This window comes from Coenobita brevimanus, chromosome 102 (genome assembly GCF_032717465.1).
Source record: "Coenobita brevimanus isolate Jiangsu-jjx chromosome 102, ASM3271746v2, whole genome shotgun sequence".
Taxonomy (NCBI): domain Eukaryota; kingdom Metazoa; phylum Arthropoda; class Malacostraca; order Decapoda; family Coenobitidae; genus Coenobita; species Coenobita brevimanus.
The window spans coordinates 38,336,708-38,349,078 of NC_137055.1; the positions used below are offsets into that span (position 1 = coordinate 38,336,708).

Below are 12,371 nucleotides of genomic sequence, written 5' to 3' on the forward strand. Positions count from 1 at the left end.
CTCTCACAGAGTTCCCCCCTTCCATCCCTGTCTCCTTCCTCCGTCTTTACCATCCTCCGCCTCCTCCATCCTTATTCCTTCCTACCTTACCTCCTCTCTTGTCAGTTCTACCTCGTTGTCCCTCTTCCCCCTCCCTTCCTATTCGCGTTCTTTTCCACCTCTTTCCCTTTTTGCTCCCCATTTCCTCCTCCCACCCATACTTTCTTCTTCCTCCTCATTTCCTTCCCCCCCTCCTTCCCTCCCCATTTTCTCCTCCTCCTCCTGTCCTACCCTCCCAATTTCCTCCTCCTCCTCGTTCTTCCCCTGCTCCTTCTTCCCCTGCTCCTTCCCCATTCCATTTCCTCCTCCTTCCCTCCCCATATCCTCCTCCTCCTTCCCTCCCCATATCCTCCTCCTCCTCCCTTCCCCATATCCTCCTCCTCCCTTCCCCATATCCTCCTCCTCCCCTTCTCTCTTCCCCTTCCTTCCCCATTTCCTCCTCCTCCTCCTCCTCCTCCCTCACGCTCCTTACAAAGCTTGGACCTCATTAGTGGTTGTGTAAAAAAAAAAAAAAAAAAAAAAAAAAAAAAGGTACAACGTTGCTTTAGCGAGAGTTGAGTTGATAAGAAAACACGTAGGAAAGTCAATAAGGGGAAATCGTTGAGGAAGAGAGAGAAAATGGAGGAAGACGACAAAAAAAAATAAAAAATGGAAGAAACGGGAAGGAAATTTGAGGAAAAAATGGATAAGAAAAATCAATGGAAGAGAAGGGAAGAAAACTGAGGAGGAAATGAGAAGAAAAAAGAAAAAGTATAATGGAAGAGAACTGACTGTAAAGGAAAAAATGATCATGACTCTAATGCATGGAGAAAAATAACAACTTAACTTTAAATGTAAAAACTGTTTATTATTATTATTATTATTATTATTTAGTAGCAGCAGTTGTAGTAGTAATAGTAGTAGTACTGCTACGATTCTCATTATCATATTTACAGTATTATACCTGTTATTATTATTATTATTATTATTATTATTTATTATTATTATTATTATTATTTTAATGGAAGGGAGAATTAACAAGAAACAAGAAAATGTAAATAATTAGTAAATAATGGAAACATGTGAAAAGTAAAAACTACATGACTGTCAGTGAAAGAAAAGCAAAATGAAATAAAGCAAAGAACGGTAATTGGTGAGTGAGAAAATGAGAAATTAAAGCCGGCAACAGAAGCTAACTGTAAAGTGAGAAAATAAAGTGAGCGGAGTGTAACCAAGGTGAAAATAAAGAGAAAATAAAAAGTTTCTGTAAAATGGTAATAAATAAGAAAGAGGAATTGACAAGGAAAAATGCACAATATAAATGCATGAGAGAGAGAGAGAGAGAGAGAGAGAGAGAGTGTGAGTGTGAGGGACAGAGAGAGGGGGAAGTGAGGGACAGAGAGTGAGGGGGAGAGGAGGGAGGGGGGAGGCAATGAGTGAGAATGATGTTAAGAGTGAGAAGGAGAGTGTGATGGGATGTAAGAGTGAAGTGTGAGAGGCGTTGTGTAGTGTGACGTGTTGGGGGTGTTAGAATGAGAGAATTGAGACTGCTAGAGTGAAAAAACTTAGTGTTGGAGAGAAAGGAGTGGTAACTGTGAGGTGTGTGTGTGTGTGTGTGTGTGTGTGTGTGTGTGTGTGTGTGTGTGTGTGTGTGTGTGTGTACACGTACAGTATATTCACTGCTCTCACCAGAACACCTGCCTTGGCTTGAACACTTGTGCTTTTGTTCTCCATAAAATGTCTGGGAATTACAAATGACCTACGAACACTTGTCTTGCAGATGTTAAAAAAAAGTAAGGCCTGGAGTATGTAAAGATAAATATGAATGTTATAAAGTTCTAACATATAAAGGTTAAAATATTTCAAGAGAAAATTGTAAAATGCAAGACGAGAGAGAGAGAGAGAGAGAGAGAGTGTGTGTGTGTGTGTGTGTGTGTGAAGGAGAATGCAGTGGCAGGAATCGGTATTTTAGGCCAGATGAGAAACTCGTAGAACAGTGTGAGGGAGAAATAGTGTGAAGCGGTGCAGACTGACATAAGATCGAACAGAGCAGTGGAAAGCTATGTAAGGGACAACAGGGAAGGACAGTAATGAAGAACAATGTCAAATAATGAACAATAAAGTGTAATAGAACAGAGCAAGCAATATCGGGAACAGGTGTACAGGGAAGTGTAAAGGAGAATAATGCAGTGTGTGATGAGAGAGAACAGCACAAAATGGTATGAGGTACAAAAAAAAAAAAAAAAAAAAAAAAAATCTTAGCTATACCAGTGCATAGTGTGTACAGTAGTGCAGTGAAAGGGAGAGAAACGCAGTGTAGAGCAGTGCTGGAGAGATGATGGAATGACAAGTGTTGTGCAGTACAGAGAACCAAAAGGTTGAGCAATGCAAAGGAAAACAACAGTAGTGTAGAGCAAGGCAGACGAAAGCAGGGGAGAACAAAGCAAGAGAGCAATGTAGGGATAGGAGTTGTGGACAACAGTAGTGTAGAGCAAAGCATCGTATTGTATAGCAGAGTAGTGTAGAGCAGAGTAAAGCTGAGCAATGTAGAGTAACAAAGCTGAGCAATGTAGAGCAGAGTAAAGTAGAGCAATGTAGAGCAGAGTAAAGCAGAGCAGTGCAGAGCAGAGGCGAGCACAAGACGTGAGCGTGTTTACCCCGACTGAGGGCAGGCCGTGTACAGGCGGGTTAATAATGAGCAACAGCCAAGTTCCCCTGGCCGCTATTTGCTCAGTCTTAATTAACTGCGCCCTTGTTATGTAATTTTTCAAAAATGTTGACGAGGTTCCAATTAGACTAAGAGGCGCGCGTTGATCACACTGCGAAAGAATGTGTCGCGTTTTTGCCTTCGCTCCGTATTCGAACGCGCCCGCTCCATTTTTTTAATCCCTTCGTCAATTTAATTAAACGTTCCATTCTTACGTTTCTTTTGCCTCCCTCCTCCCCCTACCACCCAGCGTCAGGAACTTTGATTAATCAATAGGAGTGATATATGATCCAATTAAACGGGCAGTCCAGGCCGCTTTTCTCCACTCTCCGTGTGTCTGTCCGGTTCTCCCCGTCGGTTCGGATCGGTCTTGGAGCCAGGGTTTCGAACTCGGCTTAGTTTTATGGTCGCGCGTTCATATGAGAGAGAGATCAGAGGCTTGGGGGGGTTGAGGGGGTGTTAGAGGAGGGGAGTAAGGAGAATTGGAAGAGAGGAGATCGGAGACGACGTGGGGACGACTGAGGAGGAGGGGAAAGAAGGGGACCGGAGGGGGTTTGTGGAGGACGGCGGAGGGATGGGGAAGGACTGAGAAGCGTGGGGGAGGACGACTGAGGAGAAGAATAAGGTGGGGAGAAGGACTGGAGAGAAATGAAGTGGAGAGGAAGATTGAAAAGGAAGACCGAGATGGGATGGAGGACTGAGGAGTAGAGAAGGAAGACTGAGGGGAGGGAAGGATTGAAGAGTAAAGGGACAGACCGAGGGGTGTGGGGAGGACTAACGGTTGGGAGAGAAGAATGGAGATGTGTTAAAGGAGGGGAGTAAGGAGAACAGGAAGAGAGAAGACTGGAGGAGACATAAAAAGGAAGGGCGGGAGAGGAGAGAATGAGGACTGAGGTGACTGGAGAGAAGTAAGGAGAACTGGAGGAGGAGGAGGAGAGATTCGAGATGGTGGGGAGGACTACAGTGAGGGGCGTCGAGAGAGAGAGAGAGAGAGAGAGAGAGAGAGAGAGAGAGAGAGAGAGAGAGAGAGAGAGAAATCAAGGGAAGGGGAATGGGGGGATTAGGAATGGAAAGAAAGAAATGTAAGAGGAGATTGGGAGGATGTATGGTAAGAAATGAAGGATGGGAGAGGGGAGGTAAGGAAGGAGGGAGGAAAGGAGGAGAGAAAACTGGAAATGAGGAGGAGAGACTGAGAAAAGACGAGACGTGGGGGGATTGGAGAGAAAGCTGCTGGAGAGGGAGGGGTTGGGGAAAGAGAAGGGAGGGTTACAGATGAAACTGATAAAGAAATGGGAAAATAGGAGGAGGTAGGAAAAGCAAGAGGAAGATGAAAGAAAGGGATGAGGGAAGGATGCAGACAACAGATGAGGAGAGAGAGAGAGAGAGAGAGAGAGAGAGAGAAGAGAATTGGAATGGAACTCGGTAGGATGGAATGTTGAAGAGGAGGAAAGTGAAGAGGTATCCAATAATTGATGAAAGTGAGAATGGGAGAGACGGGGTGGAAAAGAGGCAAGGAGAGTGAAGAGAGGAATGAAATAACTGAAGAAGGAACTGTAGAGACACTGGAAAAGAGGAGATAATAATGTAAGAGGGAATTGACGGAGTATAGAAGAAGAGAAAAGGGAAAAAGTAAAAGAGATTGAGATAACTGATGTAAAAGGGAAAAAGAGAAGACAGGGCAGAAACAAGGAGAAATGTGAAGAAAGTAAATGATGTAAGATACTGCATTAAGGGGTAGTAAACATGGAGAAAATTAAGAAACGAAAGATTGGGAAGAAAGGGGAAGAGAACAGGGAATTTAAAAGTGGAAAGGGAATGAAAGAGAAAGAGAAACACAAATAGCAAAGTGTTAGGGGAAAAAAAAAAAAAAGGGAAAAACACTAATTATGAAAGAGAAAATTATGAGAAACGGGGGGATGTGGAACTGCGAAAAAAAAAAAAAAAAAAAACGCAGAAAGTGTAAGAAAACTTAAATGGAGACAAAGACGAGGAAGAAAATTTAGTGAGGAGGAAGAATAAAAGTTGAGAAAATAACTGAAGAACAGGAAGAGGAAGAATCTGGTATAAAGAGAAGGAAGAGGAAAAGCAAGATGCAAGAACGAGGAAGGACTACATTAAGGGAGGAGGTGCAGAAGAATGGAAACTACAGAGAGGAGGAAGAAAAGGATGAGGAGGAAGAAAAGGAAGACGTGATAGGAGGAAGATGACTGGCAAATGAAGTATGCAATCAAAGGAAGGAGAAGCAGACAGATGGAAGATGTAGTGGGAGAAAAATGGAGAGAAGAAAGAAAGAAAACACAAAGTGTAGGAAGAGGAAATGGATGTAAGGGATGGAAAGAAAAGCAAATGAGTAATCAGAAGAAAAAGATAAATATTAGGAGAGCTCGCGGAACGGAAGAAGAAAAATCCAAGTACAGTGAAATGGAAGAGGAGGAAGGGGGAAATGAGTAAGAGGAGAGAAAATGAAGAGGGAGAGGAGTAAGTGAGAAAGATGAAGAAGACAGAGAAGTGAAGAGGAAGAGAAAAGGATGAGAGAGAGAGAGGAATAAGTGGCTAAGACGAGGTACAGGGAAAAGTGATGTGGAAAAGGAGAAAGTGTAAAGAGGACGAAGTAGGAGAAGAAGTGGAGAGAAAAGGGAGTGAAGTAATCGGGAGAAGAGGAAGAGGAGGAAAGAGGGAGAGGAGTAAGTGGGGAGAAGACTGAAGAGGAATCGAGTTTGTTTGGTTAAAATACACCTACAAGGGTTCACCTTAGGGGGAGTGTTGTGAAACGTGAGGGAGGGAGGAGAGAAGTGGAGGGAGGGAAGGAGGGATGGTGGAAAGAGTGATGGAGGGAGGAAAGGAACTGCAAGGTGAGACATGAAGGGATGGAAAAAAATGGATGAAGAGAGAGAGAGAGAGAGAGAGAGAGAGAGAGAGAGAGAGAGAGAGAGAGAGAGAGAGAGAGAGAGAGAGAATTGATTGGGAGGGTCAGTGGTGGAGGAAGGGAGAGTGTGAGGAGAAGAGGGAGTTGTGATGGAGGGAGGGGGGAGGCGAGGGGGGGGTCGTGATGGAGAGGAGATAAGGGGGGGATCAGAGAGATGGATGACGTAATATCAAGGAGTTGGGTTGCATGTTTGAGAGAGAGAGAGAGAGAGGTACACACACACACACACACACACACACACACACACACACACACACACACACACACACACACATTCAGTACACATAACCTTACACATACCCCTCTCACATACCCCTCTCACACTCCCTTTTTCACACACAAACACCCCTCTCACATTCTCCTCTCTCACACTCTCCCTTCTCACACACACCCCTCTCTCACACTCTCCCTTCTCACACACACCCCTCTTCCACTCCCCACACGAACCCCTCACACACACCCCCACTCAATCCTTTTCACACACCACCTTTCTCACACACTCCCACTCACTCCCTTTCTCTCACACCCCTCCTCTCACACTCCCCTGTCTCACACATCCTCCCATGCTCCCTTTCTCACACACACCCTCTACACTCCCTTTCTCACACACACCCTCTACACTCCCTTTCTCACACACACCCCTCTCCCTCTCCCTCTCTCTCTCTCTCTTTCACACACAAGCACCATCCAAACTTTACTCATTAGCTGCCCTGACACTTTGGCTATAAACGTGTTATTACCTTTCCTTCTCTTCCCTCCCCTCCTCTCTCTCCCCACCCCTACTCTCCTCTCATCTCCCTCTCCTCCCCTCAGTCTAACACTCCCACATCCCCTCTCAGTTTTAACCTCTCACGCTTCCAAACTCACTCTATCCTTTCTCCTCTCCTCTTATCACCTCCCCTCCCCTCACTTTTAAACACTCTTACAACCTCTCTCACTTTTAACCTCTCACACTTTCAAAATCACTCCAACACTCAATCCTTTCTCCTCTCCTCTCTCCTCACCTCCCTTCATTCTTACGCTTTCTTACTCATTCTAACACTCACCCGATCCTTTCTTCCATCTCTCTCTTATTCTCTAATACTTTTAACTTCACTCTCACTCACTCTGACACTCATTCTCACCCCCTTCTCTCTGTTCTCTCCCTTCCCCTCTCACTGTCAACTTCACTCAAACACACTCATTCTTCCATTTCCCTCTTTCCTCTCACAATTATCTCACCAGCATTTCCCCCCTCAACACTTCATTTCTCCCTCATGTTCAACACTTCATTTCCCCCTTATGCTCAACACTTCACTTCCCCCCTCTGGCTCAGCACTTCTTATTACCCATTATCACACTTCACTCCTCGACCTCTCCTAGCAGGCTGAAAACACACACACACACACACACACACACACACACACACACACACACACACACACACACACACACACACTCTCTCAAAAGTTAACCATAATATTATAACGGTCATATTATCTATTATATTTTCAGTGTAAACATAAATATTAACATTCCGTAATAAATACTAACCTAGCATAGGTGTGTGTACAGTAAATCTAGTATAATTAAGGGGAAAGTTGATGTAGTAGCATGAGACGGCGAGTATTATATAGCATCATAAACGATGTACTTACTGCCCACTGCTGTTCCTGTCTGGGGCTCCTGTTACTGAACTGACGTGTGCAAAATATACTCGTCTCGTAATGAGGTAAAACAAAATATAAACTCTTATTCTTAAACCCATCCCTCTCAGCTCGTTCCTCCAGCCCTGACACGTCCCACATTCCCAACACACACACACACACACACACACACACACACACACACACACTCACAATTACCACTCAGTTCTCTCTCAAGCACTAATTTTTTTTTTCACTCTAGCTCTCTCAACTTCCTCATTCTAATACCCCCAACACGTCACACTGTACACTTAACACCTCTCACAGTTCAATCTTACATCCCATCACACTCTCCTTCTCACTCTTAACACCATTCTCACTCCTTGCCTCCCTCTCCCCCCTCCCCTCTCTTTCTCTGTCCCTCCCTTCCCCTCTCTTAACATCTCTCACACCTTGCCCTTTTACCCCCTCCTCCCCACACACACGCTGACCTTTCATCACCAACCTCTTTCACACCTTCCTCATAATCGAATACCTTTCACATTCCTCCCTCAATCATCATCATCATCATCATCAGTAATGGAAGTCTGTAATAGCTCCAGCGCAGGCCTGACTTTCACTATAATCACATCATTTCATCACCATTACCAAACCTCCCTCAAGTGGTTAGATAAGTGATATGCTGTTCGAAAGGACGCTAGTTCGATCTCAGGCTACGGCAGGGACCATTTACTTATTTATATTTCCTTAATATAAAGTTTACTGGTCGTCCACAAGACCCACTAAAGCTTGTCATAAAAAAAATAATAATAATAATAATAATGCCATCACAGCAAAGACGAAACCGACAGCCCTAGCATGTGTTCAATATGGACGGTGGCTATTAGTGCCGAAGTGGTGCCATATGAAGGAGCGTGTGATACAGGGAAGGAACGTTGGAGCGGTATTTAAGGAGCGGAATGTTAAATCTATGCCCAGAATCGTGTAAAAAAGAAAATAAAAATCCAGTCACCTCAAACCCTTCACCTATATCACACCTTATCCCCGTCCATTTTATTCCTTTCCCTTCACTTTTTATTTCTCCCTCCTCCTCTTCAGTTTTCTCCCTGACATCTCGCACTCAACCCCTCACCCTCACTTCCCTTCACCACCACCACCACCAACTCAGCACCACCAACTCAGCACCACCAACTCAGCACCACCCTCTAACCCTCACTACCTCTTCTTTCCTCCCCTCACCATCCTCTCACCCTCAATCACCTACCACCTCTATCACCTTACCCCTCTTTCTCACTCCACTTCACTATCACCTTCCAACTTCAGCCTATCCCTCTGGTCTTCCTCTGTTCTCTTACGTCTTTCTTCACTTCATCTTAGTCCCTACTTTTTTCTCCTCAATTTTCCCCTTTTGTTTTCCTCATGATCTTGTTTCCCCCTTTTCCTCCTCTCCACTTAACGGTACGTACGGTACTCCCCCCTTTGCGACTCCTCCCATCTGTATACCCCATTCCCCCCTATTCTCCCCCCTTCTCCCCGCTCTATCCCCCCATCTCCTCTATCCATTCCCTCTCACCACCACCACTTTCCGCCTTCTCTTCTCCCTTCTTCCTTCCTCTCTTCACGCCCTTTGCCATCCTTTCCCTTTCTCCCCCTCTGCCCCGTCTTCTTCTCTCCCCTCCACTGCCCTCTTCCCTCTTTCCTCCTCCCCCGTCACCCCCTCCCCCTTCCAGATGTCTTTACATATCGTATTCGCCCACTGGTCAAAGTTACACATCATCCCTTAGATGCTCTGCTTATATCCTCGAGTCTCCCCTTCACCTCACTTTATCCTTCTTCCCTTCTCCTTCCTTTTAGCTTTCCATTTACCTTCCTCTTAATCTTTCATTTTGCTTTATTCTCCTCTTCCATTATCTTTCACTGTCCGTCAAGTTCAGTGTCTTTATTTTGTCCTTCCTCCCAATGTTACTTTACTTTTACCTTTACTTTTCTGCTCATTATTCTCTCTCTCTCTCTCTCTCTCTCTCTCTCTCTCTCTCCCCTTTTGTTTCTCTATTCCTCACTCTGTCCCATTTCCTTTTTCATTTACCTCAACTCTTCCACTTTCTCTCGCTTATCCTTTTCTCTCATCCTCCTTCCCACGTCTCCCTCTTCTCCTCTCCTCATTTCTCTCCTCTCTCCGGCCGTCTTTCTCTTCCTACTTCCTTCTCTCTCCGACCCCTCTTCATCTTTCCTCCACCTCACTCTTCCTTATCTCCTTTTCTCTTCCCCTTTCCAATTCTATCCCTTCTCTCTTTTTCTCTTCCCCTTTCCCCTCCTCTCCCTTCACTCTCTCCGCTACTTCTTTTCCCTCCCCTCACCTCCTCCCCCTACTCCTGCTCCTTCCCCTCCTCCTTATTTCTCGCATACCCATTCTGTATTTCTCTCCCATTCTTTCTCCTCTCCCACATTCTCATCTCCATTTTTTCTTTCTATCTTCAGTTTCCAATAACCCATTTTGCTTCCTTCCTCTTCTTCCTCTATTCCTTGCTTTCTCCCTACCTCTTCCTCTGTTCTGTCTCTCTTCTCTTGTTTCCTTTCTCTCTCTTCCCACCCCCTGTCCATTCTATCCCCCCCTCTCTTTTCCCAGTTTCTTACCTGTTTTGATTTTATCCCTATATTCCCCCTCTCTCTCTCTCTCTCTCTCTCTCTCTCTCTCTCTTTCTCTCTCTCTCTCTCTCCATTCCCCCTACCCCCTGCTTTGCATCCCCCGTGCGAGTAACGAAGCGTGGGGTCCGGTATATTGACACGCCTGCCGTCCGCACCCAAGCGCCGCCACCCCCCTGCCCCCCATCGGCTAGTCGTATTAACATGTTGTCTTGTTGCGCCTAGGAGACCTCATTCCCCCCCCCTCACCCCGGAACCCCCCTTACCCCTGAACCCCCCCTCTTCTCGTTCTCTCCTCCTTGATCTCTCTCCTCCTCCGGTCACCTTTCCCTTCTTTCTTACCTTCCCTAATCCTTCCCCCCCCCCTTCTTCTGTTTCTCTTCTTCCCTCTCTTTACGGTTTCCCTCTTCTCTATCACCATCCCCTCTTTCCTTCGTTTGTCCTTTTCTCTTCCTATCTCTTGCTCCTCCTTTTCCGTTTCCCCTCTCTCTCATTCCATCCTGTTTTCCTCCATTTATCCTCTTCTTCTCTTTCTCTCCCTCCACCGTATGTTTCTCTTCTCGCCTCCCCTCATCTTCCCCCTTCCTCATCTTCCCCCTCCCCTACTCCTCTCTGCCCCACTCTTCTCTCCCCCAATCCTCTTCCCCCTCCCTTACTCCTCCCTCTCACTCCCCGTCCTCTTCTCCTTTGTAGCTGCTGGTGCGAGAAAATATGCGTTCTTCGTTGTAAATCTTTATCGTTCGCCCTTTGCTGTTTAGTCAATATATTTTTTGTAGGATCGTCGGAAGAGGAATATGAGTCTCCTTGTAAATCCGTGTTTGATATATATTTTTCTGTTGCCAATATCACCGCCTTTTTTTGTCGGGGAAATGTTTAATATGTTTGGTAGTTCTTATCCTAGAAATATTCACAGCTTCTTTTAATTCATCGACCTGTATACCATTAAATTGTATACGATGTCTAAGCTGTCATGAACTTTAGTCTCTTTGCTACTGTCTTTTCCTTAACTAGTCTCTCATGAAGTTTAGTCCCTTTGCTATTGTCTTTTCCTTAGCTAGTCTTTCATGAAATTTAATCCCTTTGCTATTGTCTTTTCCTTTGCTTGTCAAAGAAATACGAGCATCGTTCTTCAACCTCATTTGCTTCATTAGTAAGTAAACAAAGGCTCCTATTTAGTTCAGTGCGAGAATATATCCCTACTCAAACAGCTATTTATGCTGATCCCTCCGGTACTTAGACTCTCAACAAAATTTTCTACTACAGCACAATAATATACTATTATGTACAGCAGCTAAGACTATATGCTACTATTACAATACTTAGAAATCTTCGTGCCTCTGTTGAATGTGCCTAAAGAGTAAAATATTGTTCACACACACACACACACACACACACACACACACACACACACACTTTTTTCCAACCATTCCTCCTCTCCAACCAAAATCCCTCTCTAAAACACCTGCTTTCACCCCTTCGTAGAAATTAAACCCTGCCTTCTCCCCATCCATCAGATTCTGCGTGGGTGACCGGTTTTACCTGTGCGACAACAAGATCCTGTGCGAGTACGACTACGAGGAGAGAATGGTGTTCGCCAACATGTCATACTCCTCAGACTCCCTGGCCCACATCAAGCGACAAGTTAGTGACCTCCAGGTTAGCGTTCCTTCCACTGAGCACTGCAGAACCTTCACAACAGCACGCATTATTTTTTCTCGACTTTCAGTTTTTTTTTTCTTTAGTGCTCTTTTTCTAGGTTATTTTGCGAAATCTTACTGGCAGTATCATTTAGTGTTCCTTCCACTGTTTACTACATAACCTTCACAACAACACGAAATCCTTGTCTTGCTTTTGTATTTTCTGTTTTTTAAAGCTATAAACTCTCTTGCTGTTCGAAGTTGGTTTTATTTTCCTTCATTTTGTCCAACTCGTCAGGTTAATGATACTGCAGACATTCACGTTTTCCTCTGACCACTACAGACGTTCACAACACGCTTTCTTTTCCTCTATTTTTTCACTTTTGTTTTTCGAATGTTAATTATTTTTCTTCTAGCCGGCGCTGTCTTTAACGCGACAAACTTACGTCACTCTCATGTTAGTGTTCGTTTCAATGAGCACTGAAAGAAACCCTCACAACAGCACACAGTTTCTTGACTTTAAATAATCAGTTTTTATGAACCTCTCCTTGAATTAACTTTATTTTGCGTCACTTTCTTGGTCATTTACCGTTTCTTCCACTGAGCATCGCAGTCTTCTTCTTGATCTTATTTTCTCTTTGGTAGCTGTTCTGGTCTTCCGTATTTGGAACATTTTGAGTCATTATCAGTTTATCAGTGCCAGTAAATACTTCAAAACCTTCACTACAGAAACCACACAACAACATCCATTCTGTTCCTTGACATTTATTTTTAGCTATCCAAGTATTCACGTATTTTTAATTTGCGTCCTTTCC

At 44.6% G+C, this 12,371-nt stretch overlaps 1 protein-coding gene across 1 annotated transcript in view; it reads left to right on the plus strand.

Moving 5' to 3' along the window:
- Positions 1-12,371, plus strand: part of LOC145415306 (LIM domain only protein 3-like) — a 416,801-nt gene that overhangs the window by 390,314 nt on the left and 14,116 nt on the right. Inside the window, exon 4 of the mRNA XM_080284577.1 lies at positions 11,434-11,575. Coding sequence (XP_080140703.1) covers positions 11,434-11,575 — 142 coding nt within the window. The remainder of the gene's footprint in view (positions 1-11,433; positions 11,576-12,371) is intronic.